The 19,242-nt window shown below is 40.6% G+C and overlaps 1 protein-coding gene across 1 annotated transcript; it reads right to left on the bottom strand.

Moving 5' to 3' along the window:
• Positions 1-346: 346 nt before the first annotated feature.
• On the bottom strand, positions 347-17,246 carry LOC109033017 (uncharacterized). The gene is made up of 3 exons (XM_019045412.2): positions 16,757-17,246; positions 14,880-15,124; positions 347-2,164 (listed from the first exon to the last, which is right to left on the bottom strand). The coding sequence occupies exons 2-3, from the start codon at positions 15,107-15,109 to the stop codon at positions 1,705-1,707; spliced, it is 690 nt and encodes a 229-aa protein (XP_018900957.2). The 5' UTR covers positions 15,110-15,124; positions 16,757-17,246; the 3' UTR covers positions 347-1,704.
• Between the last annotated feature and the right edge of the window lie 1,996 nt (positions 17,247-19,242).

Here is a 19,242-nt window from a genome sequence, read left to right as displayed (position 1 = left end):
CCAGCTAGTGGCATGCGTTCAAGGTAACAGAAACGTCCGCTTGAAATTCAATAATCAAAACCGATTCAGCAAAAATAGATGGCGATTTCCTGGCGTGGCGATTGCTATTGGCCTGATACAGATATACATCTTTAACAAAACCTCTTTTGAATGCGCGAGGGAGGAATGGAATATTTTTGAGGGTAACCGCAGTACCAGGAAAAATATATGTTTGGAATTGTATTAAGTATGAGGCGAGAGGAGGCTCCAAAAAATAGCACGTTCTTTTTTGACACAGTAAATGCTTTAAAATCATTTTTTTCGTAGTTTGTAGTTTAGAATAAATTTTCTAAGGAAAAAAATTGCATAGGTCACTAAAATTATTATTTATTGAGAACAATTGCTGGAAACATCGTACACAAATGATGAATCTCCAGTATCAATTTTACCACTGCATGTCTTTCGAGTAAATTGCTAAATTGATTAGTTTAGACAACCAGAAATCATGAGGAATCTGAGTGTCTAGTTTTTTTTTGTAAAGGAACTTCTATAATGTAATTACTTGCATCATATTTTTCTCACTAAATTTTATGCCAACCGAAAAGAAGGCCAGACATCTAAGTTTTTCAAGAGACCAATTCACAGAGCTTCCATTTCTGCAGTAAAAAAAATTGTTGGGTTTTGAGTAGTCAGTAACTGCTGCCAAAGAAAGAAATTCCGCAAGGATACGGTGTAATTTAAAAGTAAAAACGAAATTCTAAGAACCATGAAATAAATTTCATCTGACGGTCAAAAATTGCTAATTATGGCTTAAAATTTTTCGGACACGCGGAGGAAAAAGTACCCCGGTTTACGAGGGAACAACAAAGTTTTCGGTCATAAACCGAACTTCGGTCGAGGGAACCATAGTTTTTTCAACCATACTTAGGGTCGTAATATTCACCGACGACTGATGGTTCGATTTTTTCGCCGCAACACTTATCCTTAAGTTATATTAATCTTTTATTATTAATACTAGTCGATAGATACCTGTAGATTGTATAAGGTAGTGGCGACAATTTTAATTTATCAATAAATTCTTCAAAAAAAAAAAAAAAAAAAATCACTTATCCACGTGGATCCATGGCATGCTCTTTTTCCACTGATTTTTTTTGTGAATTCGTGATTATGTCGACAAGTGTCACTCAAATTTTGGAAACGGCTATTCGTGTCTACGATTAGTGGAAAAATGAGTTATTACCTTTATCTGGACCGGAAACTTTGCTGTTCCGATTAAGCTGAAGTTCGAATATGATGTGTTTTTTTCCATGTAGAGGGATTGCCCTTAAAAATACGATTTTTACAGCCATATACGAACTGGATTGGATTTTGAAGAAAGAAACTAAGAGTATTTCAATGTTGCTAAGATGGTGTAAATTATTTTGTCCTGGAAAAAAAAACCTAATCATTTATAAATACTTTCTATTTAACACGCTAAACCCTGTAAATTTTAGACATACATGTCCATATAAATATCATATTTTTGCATGATTACAGTAGTTTTATGGCAAGGGTGAAGTTTAAATCTCAGCAACACGGCAATGCTCCTGGCTCCTCTTTGCAAAATGCAATCCAACTATTCACTGTCATTATAAACAACGCATTTACTTTTGGAAACCCTCAGTTTCTGTCACATTGGAAGAGCTTCCAAGTTCCGTGGATACAGACTTAAGATAAAGGAGACCCTCAATGGTAAACAGCGCCCCTGGCGGCAGCAACAGAGGGCGGTGGTGTGGGCGTGCCGGAGGCGGGACCCTTGGCCAGCTCGGCCTCGTCCTTGTCGAAGGGCCCGTCCTCGCAGGGCCCCAGGTCGAACGGGAGTCGGGAGGGTTGGCAGCCCTTGACGGAGAACGTGACGATGGTGTTGGGGTCCGTGACGGTCTTGGTGAAGGGTCGAACCACCGTGTTCGTCACGGTTGCGTCCTGGAGACCGAAGAACCAGCCTAGACCGCCACCCTGGTTTTGGTTCTGGTTCTGGATCGGCGGGGGGTGCACTTGTTGGTTCTGGTGCTGGTTCTGGTCGGCCATGGGCCCCATGGGTCCCATGTGTGGGTCCGGTGGGCCCCCGAACATCATCCCGTTGCTCGGCTCCAATCGCATTGGCTGGGTCTGCATCTGCATCTCTGGGGCTCGCGTCGCATAAATCCTGCCGAAAATGAAGGAAGTTGTGTTTTATTATTGAATTATTGCAATTGGGAAAGGAATTAGGATCATTGATTTTTACAGGCATTGTAGCAAAAAGTGGGGGCTAGCGAAAAATAACTACATAGTCAGTGCTCTGCCATGCTAAATAAGAACGTCGCGTAAATATTCGAGAGTTGCCACGATTCCTTCGGTAAAATGTTCGTTTTCGAGGAAAGTTACGAATATTTTCCCTTGAAATTTTCAGGACTTTACGGTGCAATTGCGATCGAAATTTTCCGAAAAATTGGAAGAAATATATTCATAAGTTGACTAGGAAATTCGTGTTTTATCAGGAGAAATTTGCCTCAAAAATCAACCGAGTAATCTGAGGGAACAGGATTTTATGATACATTTTTGATTCTTATAGAGTACAAAATGGCAATACAAAGTGAAATTGTTAGGCATTTTCTAATTTTAATTGCTCCTACTCGAATCCTAAAATTTTTGTTTGAAGTTATGTTCTACCTACTGTTTTGAACTAAAAGATACATCGAGCCACTATCGAATACGATCCATGTAATCCGAGTAACCAATACCTCGATTTTCCGTATTTTGTTTTAAATGAAGCACTGGGAAAAAAACACATTGGATCTAGAGTCCAGACTCTTAAAAAAATCGACAAGAAAAAGTACTCTTGAATCAATCAGAATCTAGTTTACATCCAGAACCAAGCCTCTTAAGTTAAGCTGATTTCGTTTTGATTCAAGCAAAAATCCGATTGAATCAAGAGTATTTTTTCTTGTCAATGTTTTCAAGAGTCTGGACTCTAGATTCAATGTGTTTTTTTCCCAGTGAGCCGCACCGAGCTGCTCAATTGTAACGGTAATTTTCATGACAGAGTCAGTGAAAACTCCCGGAGGAGTGACGTAAGATGGTTGAATGTCAAACTCAATCTCGGGGACAAAACGGTAACGCCCAATTCTTGGACGCACTTGCGTAGCGGCTCATTACGCATGCACGACCGACTAATTACCCGAAACGCACCGCCGCGCCGACGCACAGAGACAAAACGCTCTGTGGACAAAAGTAAAAAATCCACAACTGGACGTCTGAATATTTATTTTTTTGAAGTTTGTCATCTTACGCGTGAAAACGAGAAGTCCGCTTAAATTAAGAGTTCCTGATTGAAACGCAAATGTCTGAGTTTGAATCAAGATTTACTAATTCTATGATCGAATTTGAGTTGAAATAGATTTGCGACTCGAGATCCAAGTTGTTTTTGTTTCAAGTGTGCAAAACGTTGTAAACAATAAGTTAAGCATTATTCAATGGAAATTGTGAATATTTCTTAGGTTGAAATCGGAAGCAAATTCCAACTAAAGGGCGTCAATGTATCCCACAAGGAGTGTGGTTTCTGAAAATTCCCCAACTTTTAGACGTGCGGAAAGCCCTGAAAAATCAGGGAATTTCCTGAAAATTCGCCCAAAAAAAAGACGATCTCAATACGATAATTTAATGCCAAGTTATATGTGCGTTTGAAAATTGGAGAATTTTGAGGTAGTTCCCTGATTTTTCATCGCTTTCCGCACGTCGAAAAGTTGGGGAATTTCCAGCGAAAAGATTACTCCTACTGGGGTACATTAACGCCCTTTAGTTGGAATTTGCTTTTGATTTTTTCCACCTAAGAAGCTTGATTGCCTGGACTAATAGGACTAATTCGAGGTTGCCAACTTCAAATGAACTTTTCTCAAAAAATACGCAAAAAATCCTGAGATATAACATTTGCTTATTCCGCGAGTGTTTCACATTGATAGTGCCGAAGGGTTTTCCTATGTCGGTGCCACTATCCTTATTATTTAGTGTTAATTGTCTTTTACCGATTTTTGTCCACATCGTCCATAAGGATGCCGCACTGTGCGACGGCCGGCCGGATAAAGTACGAGACACTCCTCGCTTCCATAGCGTCCGTGCTTTTTTTGGAAAAGTGGTAACCTTGACGACGCACAATTGGGGGGGGGGGAGGGGGGCAGAGGGGCCCTCGCGACAACGGGACAACGGACGATGACGAGGCGACGTGAGGGTCCACGGGCCAGGGCGGCCGCGGGCGTGAGAGAAAGTCCCCAGATCCAGAGACGGCCCTTGCGCTTTGTATTCACATGCTAATCACCCAGGAAAATCCTCTTGCGCTAAGATAAAACGCCCTATGTCCATCCAAGCGTTGCCAATTTCTCCCGTTACAATGGTTCTTTCGAAAGAAAGTTTCGAAATATTTTTCCTCGAGGTTTTTAGACGAATTTGACTGTACTAAGAATGGTATTCTGTAAGGATTTTGCAGTAAAGTATGTTTAATTTCTCGAGTGAGTTCGGTTTTTTTCGGTGGAGATTTGGTACCGCTCGGATGTTCATACGTCGTTTTCCCTCAGCATGGGAAGATTGGTACGCTGTCGTCGCAAAGCGGAAACTGATTTCGGTGACGAACGCAATACGTGATGACTCGGCGGCGTCTATGTTCGGATGGCCCGGTTCTTAGATTGGTTTGCCATACAGCGAAACCACGTATCTCGGCTTGCGATGTTGCAGATCTGCTAGTCTTACTTCTTAAAGAATAACTGATTCCATTCAACACTAATAAAATGGTTCAGCAACATTTACTTCATTTTAAATTTTAAGATATATAATAATTATACCTCTCTAGGATTTATTCCCAAAGTTACAACGTTGAATTTAACTCGAAATTTATTGATATTGTCCTTTTCGTGATTCTATGTAAAGGATCTTGGAAACACCCCAAATAACAATGTAAACCATTTGGAGTTCTGCGAGAGAAGTAACGATCAAGAGTACGGCCAGTGTTCGAAACTCACAGGCGCCAACGCGCCATATGCGCATAAGAAGTCTGTCATGGCACCTAAAAAATGAGGGTCCTGCGCCAACGTGATCCCTAGAGCTTACCCTCCTCCCTCAAAAAAATATCCTAATTTTTCTGTGGGGTGATTTTTCGAACTTGCAACGCAAGGCACCGAATTCCAACTTTCCACTAAATGTGCCATCAAATATGTGCAAAAAGTCAATTCGGCTCCTAAAAAATCTTCAATGATCCCTAAAAATCGAGCTTAATAAGCCACATGACTCTTGAGACCCAAAGGTGGGTCTCGAATACTGAGTGTGGCCGTTGGCATGGTAGTATGAGCGGATGTTTGGTCATAGTGTCCGAACTTTTTTTTCTCCCTCGGGGTCTACAGTACAGCCCGGGCGGTGACTTTGAATTTTTCTTCTGTTTATTTGCTCTTCCAATTAGGCACTGGGCTGCGGTCTCGACTCCAGAAGAAACGTTACGTCACGGGCGGGTGGCGGGTGCGTGAGACTGGCGCACGTCGGAAGAAGTGGGGCAAGGCGAGGCAAGGACATCGGACAACGGTTTTCCTTTTTTCTGGTAGCCGCTGCTCAACCCACTGGAACATCGTCTTCCTCACGCCCTTCTTCCGTCCATCACCGATCATCAATCATCCGTCTCAGATGCCTTTCACTTTCATCCCGCGCGCACGCGCATCCTCCGCCCCGAGGATGACGTCATAGTTGCCGAATTTCCCGCGGATTTTTCCGACCGACGATAAAAAACCGAGAGCAGATTACATGGGTATCAAGAGGTTAGTTGGACGTATTTGTACTAAACAGACCTATGTGGAAGTGAGAAATATGGGGTGTGCTCGTTAGTTCTCTTGCGTAAGAGTGAATGAGAATAATAAAGCGCCAGTGACGTCAGCGGCAATGAGGGAGCGGGAGAGCGGAACGAGGGCAACGTCGTCGGGGACGCTTTAACTCATGAGCCCTGTCCACAACGCTTTCTTGCCCTGCCCGCGGCTCATGACTCCCGCATCCAGTTGACACATAGGTCTGTTTGATAGAATGCAATATCCCGCTTTTCCAATGGGCCTGTTGCAAACTTTTGCTAGAGCAAAACTAAGAGTTGTTTCTTATAGATAATGCCTCAAAAATCACGATGAGCGCATCGGCAAACTCTGAAATGCACTCATAACTTCACAATCTGCGTAAGAAATTTGCGGTTTTTTGAGCTTCCCGCTTCAAAAACGATACTACGGCACAGGTGAACATTTTGTAAGAGGAGTCGTTCCATCGTCGGCAATAATCATCATAGCCGACGCCAATCCGCCAAAACACGTTTGATGGGACGAGGTAACACCTGAACTGGATTAGACCAGATAACAATCGGTGTGTTAACGTTCATATTTTCCACGCCCGAATGGATTGACCTTGAACTCTCCTTGAATTACGCGCGGAACTGCGTGCAAGCGTCGGCCATGATGAATATCGCCGACGATGGAGCGACTCCTCTAACAAAATGTTCACCTACGCCGTAGTATCGTTTTTGAAGCGGGAAGCTTAAAAAAACGCAAATTTCTTACGCAGATTGTGAAGTTATGAGTGCATTTCAGACTTTGCCGATGCGCTCATCGTGATTTTTGAGGCATTATCTACAAAAACAACTCTTATTTTTGCTCTAGCAAAAGTTTGCAACAGGCCCATTCTTCAAAAGGAACCACGCCCACTTTTACATTGCTTCTTATGCAGATTTATAGAGCACACCCCATCTTTCTCACCTCCACATAGGTCTGTTTGGTAGAAATACGTCCAGTTGGACGTATTTGTGCTAAGCAGACCTATGTGTAAGTGGAAATATGGGGTGCGTCCATTAGTTGAGGGCCATAAGAATGAATAGGATTATAAATCGTCAGTGACGTCAGCGGCGCCGCCGCCGTCGTTAATTAAACCTTAAGTAAAATTAACGGTAAGGAGGCGAGATGTTTGTGTGATTGAACAGATTCAACAAAGTTTCGACGATTAAATTTGCAAAAAAACTACACTGTTCTCGGTGAAATTTTATAAATAAAATTCATATTCATGGTTTGCTATGAAAATCTTTGGTCTCTTGCTATGGGCTACTTTTCTCTCAAAATATGCGACATTTTTCCGCCAGCTCGGTAATAAGTTGTCGCTGTAAAGAATCACTGCAGCACGAGCATTCTGGCACACTAGCATCGAATTGGAAGGAAAAACCGCGCGCTCTCAGTTGAGCGCTAAAAAATAAAATATCTAACACGTTACTGAGGAAGGAACGGGTGGACTTTTTGACGCTGCGACTCACTCAATGGGTGCTTGGCACTGTTGCATATGCGTCGAAATGAAGGCGAATTAATCTCTGTGTCAATGAACGAGGCACCAGGCTAACTACGAAACATATTATCGCCTAAATTTTGGCGAACAGGAAAAAATAGACTCTTAGCGTTAAAATAGTTGCATCCTCAGAAACGGCGTATTTCACGTCTAAGTAAACCTTTAAAAGTCTTCTTGATGCGATATCTAGCGCTCGTATTATCCGTAAGTTTTTCAAAATGATTTTTTACATTCTCGGTACCCTAGTTTTTCCAATAGTTAAAAAAAATGGTAGATTTGTTGTTTTGATTCTAAGTTCCTTAAATAATTGAAACGTCCCTGGCAATAAGGTTCAAAGTCAACGCTAGAAATTGTTTTCAACTTATCAGAAGGAAAGCGAATGTAAAAAATCAACTGCTCGAAGCTGGCACGAATACGTGCCCGCGCGCCGGAAACGAGAAAAAAATGCTGACACACTGACGCGAGTGAAGGCGGGTTGCAGAGCAGCGCGGCGCGTAACATTGATGCGAAGTAATGTTCTCTTGACTTGAGGAGAGGAGAGTTGTTTGAAATGGAGCCGTCGTAATAGCTCTGTTTCAGGTAAAAACCGAGCTTCCGGGGTGATTTCAATCAAAACTTTTTCCTGTCTCCATTAGCTCGGACTTTGTGACCGTGCGCTCGCTCAAGGGGCCAGTGTTCTTTTGTTCCAGGTCCAATTTTTACTTAGTAAACTGTGAAACTTTCTTACTTTTCTCGGAAAAAGGATTATGGTAGTGGTAACCAATTGCTTTGACAAGAGCATATGTGGCTAGTTATTTATTAATCTCAATTCGAAAGACGCATTGTTTGAGGCATGATGATTTTAAGTATTATGAGAATCGTATAACTATAATTGTGGGTACATTTTACCGAAATGGAAAATGAATCAGTGAGAACGAAAACACACCAACTCGGAAAAATGAGAATAATCGAGACACACACAAAACTGCACAGTAGGTGAAGAAGCTGGTTTAATAAAAAGATGTTTGCTGTAAAAAAAGTGTAAAGTCACCTTTAATCGCTGAAATGAGCTTGGCGTTAAAAAGTATTTCAAATCTTTTTTACCATTAGTGTAACTTCAAATGTCAGGGATTTTCTCCAAAATGTGTCAGGGAAATGAAGGGAATTACAGGGGAATTCATTTTTTAATTCTGTGGCAAACTCAGGTCAAACGATCAAACCAAATTATCTCTTTTCCATTCATCTCGTATAACTTCAAATGTCAGGGAATTTCACCAAAATGTGTCAGGGGGTACACGGATCTTTATGTCCACTTTTTTTTACGTCCACAGACTTTTCGTCCACAATTTTTACGTCCACAGTTCTAAAGCCCACACTATTGTTAAGTCCATTACTTAAACGTCCACTAAGTTAAGTCCACAAATGTAAAGTCCACTAAAATCAAATTCAAGCGTTATATTTTAGTCCGTGTGTAAAATTATATTGACAATATCGAAATGAGAAAATTAAGAGAGAATAAGGTGTTGTTATCGTAACTCATATTTTAAATGAAATGTTAATTTCTTGTTTTGATTCATCTTTTCAAATTGTCTTTGGTAAATACTTGGTTTCATTTTTATCCTTGAAATTTCCGATATAAAATATGCCTTAAATGTACATTCTTTTTTTTTTAATGAAATTGATTACTTCATTTTAAAAACATTTACATTTTTAATACGTGGTAAATATTTGTAAAACCTTTTCCAAGCAATGGCATCGATATGAATCTCAATGAGCCGTAGTTGTGATGAAAGAAACTATACAAAAATTAATAAAAGAGGAAAAAAACTAAGAAGCACGCAATTTTTGTTTTAACTTATTTGTACATCGACCTTCTTGAGTCAAATACGTCCAATTTTGAGCGTTTGGTTGCGCTTACACCACGCTGCAGCACAGTAAAAGCCCAAAACATAAAAGAATAAATTTGAATGCTTTGGAAATCATTAAATTTGACACGGAACTACTCTTATATTTACAAAAAACACATTATATTTTCCAGTAGTACATATTTCTTTTTCATCAGTTTAAAAGGGAATAATCAATGCAGAGAGTGCAAACATTTCAAAATCATGAGTTGAAAAACGCTGACTCCGCGAGTTTAAATATTAGAGCCTAACACAGAGCGGAGCGGCGTGTTAGCAGCGCAGAACGCGCACTGGCGCCTACAAACCTAACGGGATACTTCACGCATTGCGCAACGCGTGAAGTATCCCGTTAGGTTTGTAGGCGCCTATGCGCGTGTCACGCTGGTTGCCTGCCGCGCCGCAACGCTTTAAGCAACTATTTCGCGTCAGAGGCGTTGCACAGTATCCTACAAGATTGAAGGCGCACGAAATAACTAGTTAAAGAGGACTTTCAATTTTGACAGCATCTGTTACTGAAAAATGTTTAATTTGGCATTGGAGCGTTTCCTAGGCTCCCGCTTTGGTTTTCATCTTATCATATCCGTACAGTGTACACATGAACATATGTTTTTATCTGCTCTTAGAGTCTGTTCTCTTTCATGACTTGATTCATGAATGAAATGTTTTTAAGAATGAAGGTAGTAGTAGTATGCATTTATTTTTGAGGTGGTTCCTGTCATTTAAATGAGAAGAAAAAAATGTGGACATAACATGTCCACAATTTGGACAATTTTGGACATATTCGTGGTTGGACACTAAATCATGTGGACTCAATGTTTAGTGGACATAATAGCGGTGGATTTATTTAATGGACGAAAGGTTGGTGCGACATAAAGTCCTGGAAGCGTGTCAGGGAAATCAAGGAAAATATCAGGGGAATTTATCCTTTAAATTCTGTTGGAAAACCCTGGTCAAAACGGGTCAAACTAGTTTGAAGGAACCTCGCCAACGTTGGACTGGTGTCCGATTGCTTGCGCTGGGCCCGACTCATTTCGCTCAAAAATTTGACGTGGTTCCTTGCCCTGAATTGAGTCCATGTGTGCGACCTAGGCGCCTACAAGTCCAGCAACCCGTGGCGTGTCTCGCGAACGTAACAGTATCTGTGTGTGCGTGGAGATATGTAAGTGTGCGAGGGGCTCGTGCGGCCAGGGACCCATTCACCCACTTGGGGAGGAAATTCGAAACGAGGAGTACAAGAGGAAATGATGCGCGGCCGAGGGGGGCGCGGGGTGATGGAGTGCAGGAGGGGGCGGGCGGGGGTAATAATATTAAAAGAAGTTTGGGGAACGACGCGGCGCGGTTCCAGATCCTCGTGTCGAAGAGATGATTGCGGGGAGGAGGGGGCGGGAGGTGGCGGGAGGGGGCGGGAGGGGGCGGGGAGGGGGAGCGGGAAACTGTGCAAGCTTGCAGGCATAAAAGTGTCGCGTTTGGACGCCCCGAGTATCCCTCCCGCGTTGCCGCCAGGCTCAAGCTCGACTTTCTTTCGAAGTTCCGGCATCAACGATGTCTTAGAGGGGTTCCTAGAGGTCAACAACGGAGGTGGGAAGAGAAATTTGACGTTTTGAAATTTAAAGAAATTTCAAAAGGCTTGAATGGATTTCACAAAATCTGAAATTTGTTCTTTTTTTTGGAATTATTAATTGAACAGCACACTGGAAAAAAAAACATTGGATCTAGAGTCCAGACTCTTCAAAACATCGACAAGAAAAAAATACTCTTGATTCAATCGGATTTTTGCTTGAATCAAGAACCAAGCCTCTTAATTTGAGCGGATTTCCTTTTGATTTGGAGTATTTCTGTCAAACGGAACTAAGCGTCCATAGGGGGAGGAAGGTTAGAGGGGGGTCTTTGAATGAATTGGCGGCGGAAATCGAGAGTCGGCTCATTCATCCTATATCGCAATGCTTTTCAATGGCGCTTAGTTCCGTTTGACAGAATGCGTATCGGCATGTCTAAATTCCTCGAATAGAACCAAATTGCGCTTAGTTCTCTTTTGACAGAAATACGTCCATTTAAGCTTAAATCTGATTGAATCAAGAGTATTTTTTCTTGTCAATGTTTTCAAGAGTCTGGACTCTAGATTCAATGTGTTTTTTTTTCCAGTGTATTCTGCCTTCCCCGGGCGCCATGCGCCAAATTCGCCCAAATATTGGGCCTTGGCGCCTGAAAATTGGAGGGGCTGGGCCATCGTGGCGCCTACAGAATTTGACGATTGAAGTCGCAATCGGGAAGCAGCGGTAGCGATTAAGCGCTCTCTATACGCACCGTGCGCAGCATTGCCATGGCCCGTATGCAAAAATTTAATTTGGCTCCTAAAAATTGGGCTCTCCGGCCAAAATGGCTCCTAAAATGTTAGGGGGAAGGCAGAACACTGTAATTTAACCTTCAGAGATGGGAAAGCGTTTCAATCAAGCTCAAAACTGATCCAAACTCATTTTTTCAAAAATATGACTTTTCATTCGTGTTTATGTCAGTCCTATTAGAGAAACCGACCATTAGCATTGAATTTTCCTAAAATTTAGCAACTTATATATTTACAATAAATTATTTTGGAGCAATTGATGGAAGAAATCTGCAGGATATACTCATTTAATGAACATTTTTTATGCAAAGATGAAGATCGTTTAAATTTTCAGAGTTTTCTCACCGTAAGATTCATATAAGTTGTATAGTATTAGCAAAATGCTAATTCAGAGAGTTCTTTTCCGCAAAACGCAGTCCAGTTTGTTAATTAGATCTCATTTGTACCCAGTTCAACAAAAAAGAAAAAAATCCCACATTAAGATGAAAAAGCTGTTAAAATACATGGATTTATCAGTGCGGCACGAACTTACTAGTTCCGATTTTAGTATAAAATAACTCAGTAGCTCCGAGTAAATATGTATTTCATACCCAGTCCGCGTTTCGCGAAATCCACCTCAGAAACGTGAGGAAGACGAGTAAAGACACGGCAACAGTTGATCCACAGCGCCAACTAGAATTAGGGGTGGAGTGACGGCCGGAGGGAAGGGTGAGGGGGTTAAGGGGATCGGCTGGGGTTAAATGGGCCAGCAAATTCAGTTGGCACGTGGACACACAGAGCACATCATAGCCCTGCACTCGGTTTTGTTTTTCCCGGGATGTGATCCGCCCCCGCCCGGCTAGTTAACCCCTTCCTCATTTGGGCTTTGGACGAGACCCCTAATTGCGAATCTTAAGCTCGGCCGGGGGCAGGGGGTGGGTTCGCTAAATCCACGCGCTGCGCGATATCTCGATGCGTGGAATTATCATTGCTGTATTTGGCCCACTTCACCACGGAACAGCTAGTTTGAGGGGCTCGTAGGACGAGGCGCATTCGTGAAGTTTTTTAAAACAAATTTACACATTAAGGATTTCAGCTAGACCAAGTTTAATGTATATTCTGTGGAAAATTCACAACTGAAATCTAGTTCACTGGAAAAAAAAAACACATTGGATCTAGAGTCCAGACTCTTAAAAACATTGACAGAAAAAAATACTCTTGATTCAATCGGATTTTTGCTTAAATCAAAAACCAAGCCTCTTAATTTGAGCGGATTTCCTTTTGCTTTAAGTAAAAATCTGATTGAATCAAGAGTATTTTTTCTTGTCAATGTTTTCAAGAGTCTGCATGGGCTCTATATCCAATGTGTTTTTTTTTCCAGTGTTGTTTAGCTTCAAAAAATTAGTTTGAACTATCTCTTCACCGTAGGGGTTTATATTATTTTGAAACTTTATGCACGTAATTCTTCAAATTTAAAACATTGAACTTATGTGCCTTATTGCTCGCCAAGCCTCTCATTTCTGCAGTGTTGTAATAAGTAACTCGCAGAATGATCCCGCGCAGTGTTCAAAATCTCAGAATCCAACTTTAATTCGGAGTACAAGTCTTTTAACGGAGTTAACGTAGCTATTACGGAGTGAATTTCGCTCCTTATTCGTGTTTATCGAGATTTTTGGGACTCAAATGGGAGACTTAGCGGAGTTTACTGCGCAGAAAGAGTAGATTTTGCTCTGCTTTTTTGTGCAGTAATGTAGGCTCCAAAGTTAAATACAAACTGGGTTTTATCCCAAGAGGATTTTAACGGTGCACTGGATCATTTTTTTAAAGTTACTTTGGTACAACAATACAGAGATTCTATATTTTGCGATGAACTGGTTTAATGCACTCCAGATAGCACTTCAAGATTTCTATCTGTGAAGACACCCAAGCATCTTATCGCGCATGATGCATACTTACCTAAAATAATTATTTTTGTTCATGATCACGAAGAAAGAAGTCTGTTCTAAAGAGTTCTAAAGGCAAACTTCACCTTAATTTATCTCGAAATTCAAGAATAAGAGACATCTAAAGTGTAAATGCGATACAACTATTCGCGCAAGATGGATGTCCACATTGCATATGAAAAATGTAAGACGCGATGGCGTGAGTCGTGAACTCGCAATGCGCTACTAGTTTGAAGCACCATTAAAAATAAGACAAACGCAAACAAACACAATATAGAAAAAAAGCGAGGGAGAGGATGAGCGTTAACGACGGCGCAGAGATACAACTATTCGTACTTGATAGATGTCCGTGCTGCATCTGAAAAATTGAAGGCGCGATGAGGCGATGCGTGAACTCTGAACGCTCTGCTATATGCTAGAGAAAATGGAGCGATGATATTGGTGGAATCCAGTGGTTGCAATGGATAAAGGAGGCAAGTAATAGACTAATTAACCGGGACCCTTGGACCCACGAGAGACTCTACAGTTAGTCTTTCATTTTCCCCCTTGGTCTATAATAACCACCCGGTCAAACCAATAGTATACTGCCTTGATAAGGAAGAACGCCGTATGAACTTCCGAGAGTTGCCAGATTTCCTTCGATAAAATTTTTATTTTTGCGGAAGGCTATGAATATTTTTCCTTGAAATTTTCAGGAACTTCAGGTGAAATTGAGAACAAAATCATTTGAAAAATTGGAAGGAAAATGTTCATAAGTTTACCAGGAAATTCGTGTTTTATCAGAGGAAATTTGGCAACGCCTGAAGGTCTATACAGAGTTGTTCCTTAGCACGGCAGTATAGCTCTATTTTTCCTTAGCCTTCTTCGTATATAACTAAATTTTAATGCCAAATTTGACTGGCTAAGCTATTAAAGACATGATAAATGATACATAGCGATATGTACATGATATACGAGCTAAAAGCTAAAAGCCCCCCTCCCCAAATTGTAAGTTGTATTTTCATCTTTTGCTTGTTGTGTTAACATCATGTAGGTAGTTGAATACACTGAATTATTTTTTGGCTTTTAGCTCGTTTGATAACTCATTTACCATGTCTTGGTATATAGCTTTGTCTGTCGCTTTCAATAATGAGCCGGCAGTGTAATGAGATGAAGATATGCTCCCGGTCTGGGTGCTGTGCTCCAGTGGCGTGGCGTGAATGATCGATTATCGATATTTCCCCATTTGAATCCGTGGTATAGAATCGATTGTTAAGATGTTCGTGGCGAAACACCCTGTTAATCAATCATTTTCTATAGGTTTAAATGATAGATCAATCGATATATCGCAAAGCACGCCATGCCACTGCTGTGCTTCGATAGGATGCGATGGGCGAAGAGGGCGGTAGAGCTGCTTACCTTGTCGGCCTGGTGGGGCTCAGATTGAGCTGTCTGATATGTCGGCACGGGGGTAGGGAGGTCTGGACGGCGACGCAGGAGGAAGGGGTGGATGTGACAACGAGGCTCCGCAGCTCCAGGACCTTGGTCACCGTCCGCCGCGGGGAGAACCAACCCCGCGCCCCTTGCTGCGCCCCCACTCCCACCACCACCAGAGTGGCCAGAAGTGACGTCATCAACCGCATACTCATCCCTCACTCGAATACCTGTAATCACATATTTTAGTTCAGATCACTGCCCCACAGCCAAAAGTTACCTGTCTCACATTAAGGTCATTCGAAGAGTTCTCTGACGTGGTCGAACTGGCATGCGATATATCGCATCGATTACGTCAAAAATCTCAGCAGATTTTGAATTTTTAGTCAAAAAAGACGCTAGTCCCTGCGCATGAGCCTAAAAATTGAGGCTCTAAACCAAAAAATTGTGGGGAATGTGTGTGGAAAAACCAAAATTAAAGAAAATCCTGTTTGGATTTTAGGAAATTTTGCTAACTTTTTGGTTTAGACTAAAACTCCACAGCTCCTTTTTTTACGAAAAATTCACAATCCGCCGAGATTTTTGACTTTTTGATTCTATTTATACCTTCATAAAATTTTAAGTCAAGTAAAATAGTAATTTTTAAAATTATAATTGAATTTAGTGGTTTAAATTTAATAAAGAAGTTTCAAATTATAATTGAATTTACAATTTAAATCGCATGCCAGTTCGACCATGTCACTTGAGCTGGACGAATCACCTTAATGGAAAATTCGAGTTGGTGACTTTTTTGAAATCTCCACTAACGGTTCGGTGTACAATTAGTAGCCTTATCTTACGTTGGTTATGCGATTTGGACTCTCAATAATTGCAATTTACATGGCCATTTCCTCCACTTTCTGGAATCAATGGGTCTGACGTGCGCTTTTCTCCTGATAACTCAAAATGACTGGAGGAGAATTCTTACCTTTTGACTCTGGTTACTAATAAAGTCATACGTGGACAGCTGTTTCAAGAATTTTTCATTTTTTAGAGTTTTTTCCATTCGTAATAACCCCCAACAAAAGGACGTAGCTACATACCGAGGTTGCAAAATTTACTTTTTTTACACACAGGAAGAACCGCGCGAGTCTGGGAAATTGGTGAAAGTAATAATGAAATTGCCAGTTTTTCCGAGAGAAAATACTGAATACAGCGTAAATTATACAACAAAGAGACGGAGATACGTTCTTTTGTTCGAGAAACACCAATTTGTTGAATAATTAAACTATCTCAATACTTTTTCGATTTCTGTTGATAATCGTCTATTTTTTTTCATCTTTCCAAGAATTCTTTTCGCCAAGAATTTTGAAAGTATTCTCCAGATTCTCAGACAAACCTTATAGTTAATAGGTACTGTCCAATGCAATAAGAAAAAATTGATAGCAGATCTCAAAACAACTTGCAGGATTTTGGTGTAAAATCTCTTATTTACGCAATAATTTAGAGCTTTGTTTTATACTAATAGAAGATATAAAAAATATATCACACTCTTTTTCTTAGAAAAATCTGTTCTCTCAGTCAAACCTCACACGAACTTAAATAAATGATAGGTTGATCTCGTAATTTTCCCTCATGCGATCCTTTATATGTGGAAAAAGGAGTCAATAATTTGTTCAGCTGCCGAATTAAAACATGAAGGATAATATCGTTGAAAAAGAGGAGCCAGGGTCTCGCTCTCACAATTTTAAAATGCACCACAGGATACTTGAGAGGGATAATGTATCTGCTACCTATAATAACATAACGATGTATCTCGTGCTTGATTCTATGATTGATCTTGATTTTACGCATTTAATTTTTAAAATGCACAGGTTACGTACCGTAAATCGAAGTAGAAAAACATGAAATGTCCAATGAAAACAATAGCACAGAACACTTAAAAAATGAGAGCACCACCAGTTATCACTGAGCTGAGCGCCTGGAGACAGAGGGACATGGTGAATGCAGAGCGCCGGGAAGGACTCGACCCACCCCAATTAAAACTCATGTTTTTTACCTTTTTTGTCTCCAAATCGAAAGGTACCTGCCCCTATTAAAACAATCCGGACCAGTTCTGCCCCTCATCGGCTTGGCTCCAGGGGTACAAGTGAAATCGTGTCAAAGCCAAAATCTCTTGAGCCTCAGATTATGTTGCTAGTTCGTATGTTACGGAGCTCGGGAGGTTTTAGTAAATACGTTTTTGGTTGTATGAAGCCTTCAAAAGTGTCTCTTGTGCCCCCCTCCCTCCATCCCTTGATCCATTCATTCGAAAATACCTCGGATTATTTAGTTGCATTGTTGCCATCACAATAGTGAAAGAAACTGCATTCAACAAAGTAAAGCCGAGATTTTTTTTTCTTCTCCTCAATGAGAGTTTACTTGTTACTCTCGCATTCTGGTACTCTCCTGTAGGCAAAAGCAATAAGATAGTACGCATATAAACCTGGTATGCTCGCGAAAGCTGGTATCGTGTAAAAGGTTGAACAATTTTTTACGTAAAAGGGTGGTTTCACGATAACTAGAATAGTTTTATTACCCTAAAAGACAACACATTTCTAGGTCATCTTTTTACAGTTGTAATGATAACCGCACTCGAATTTGTTTGCATTAATCTACACAGGGTTACGTGATATGACGCTTGTCAAAGATTCATCGCTCTACTTTTCAATTTTAATACAGAAATGGCCGAAAATGTGCTGTCTGTTGCGCTGACTTTTCACCGCGTAACAGACACCACATTTTCGGAATTTACATAATATTAATTGAGAAGTACCTACAGCAATGAATCATCAGAAATCGTTATAATTTGTAACGCTGTGTAGATTAATGCGAAAAAATTCGAGTGCTCAATATTTTCAAGAGAAGAATGTGAATAATTGGGAAATACTGGTTTAATCAAGCTTTAATGAATGATAATTATTTCATTAACTACCTGACATTCAATTGAATAAAGTGCAACTTTATACGCTATTACGCTTTACGCTTTTAGCTTTCGCTATCACGCGAAAAATGGTATCCCTCCTCCGTCGTAAAATTAGCGTGAGGCATTGAATGTTCCAATTAGGCTTTCTCGATTATAAAGTTTTCGAAAAGGGGATGATGAGCGTCATTAATTCAGGAAATAAAAATAGCACTCGAACTTTTGTCAAGTGTCAAAACACCTGACATAAAATTTCTGAGATCGGTAAAAAATTATTTTCTTTGAAATTTTCACCTTTTTGGATGAACATAGAGACGCTTCATCTCCCGCCTTCCTCATCCGCCATGTGTCACTCTCTCGGTAGAGTAGTACAGTCAATTTTCAGATGTGCCCTTTTTAAATCGCTTGAGACACCTCCAACATTTTTTTCTTTTCAAATTGATAATTGATTAGGGCACCATCCTATTTTCGGCTTTGTTGCTCACGCAGCCGTTTGAAGCACCACTACAAATAAGACAAACGAAACTAACGCACTATGGAAATTAGAGGAATGAAAAAACGGCGCAGAGATACAACTATTCGTACTTGATGGATGTCTGTGTTGCATCTGCAAAATTGAAGGCACCATGGCGTGATCTGTAAATTCGCCATGTCCGCAGCTCCCCTTTATTTGCCAATGAGGTGTGTGAGAAAAGTTGAGAAACAGGCTCGATTATTACGGCTCTCCTATTTACGGCTGTGTGCTCTGACAGTCTTTAATGCTTCGCTAAAAATAGAAATAAGACAAACTGAAACAAGCACAGTATGAAAGTAGAACAAAGTATAAAAGAGGGCGCATTGATGACGGCCCAGAGATACAACTATACGTACATGATGAATGTCCGTGTTGCATCTGCAAACTTGAAGGCGTGATGGCGCTATGCGTGAACTCGCAATGCTCCTTTCTATGCTGCCAGTGAGGTGTCGCTCAGATTCGAGAGAAAAATTTTAAATGCCCGATTACGTCTCGACTCTGTTGTTCCTCAATTTTTTCTTCTTTTTTCCATTTGAGGTTTTATTTTTTTTATGCACAAAGAATTACAGACCTATATCCACGGCTCGTATGCAACGCGGTCCCTCACAACAACGTGCCCAGATTTTTAAACTAGTCTCCGGTCAATTCGACCGGGCTTCAGCATCTAAGCAGGGTTAATGAAAATATCATGAAAATATGACTCACCAAAATTTCTGGATTCAAGAGGGGATTAATAGTTTATTTCATTTTTAAAACACGTATTATTAATAGTCCAATCATTATTGAAAACATCTCTATTTTAAGAATTATCTCAATACTAGTTTTTATCAAGATAATAATTTAGAAAATCATAACTTATTATAATTTTTAATTTTATTAATTACAGAAAGAGT

This window comes from Bemisia tabaci, chromosome 3, assembly GCF_918797505.1.
Source record: "Bemisia tabaci chromosome 3, PGI_BMITA_v3".
NCBI lineage: Eukaryota > Metazoa > Arthropoda > Insecta > Hemiptera > Aleyrodidae > Bemisia > Bemisia tabaci.
Note: the sequence above shows the minus strand (reverse complement) of the source record. Positions and strands in the feature narration are given on the sequence as shown.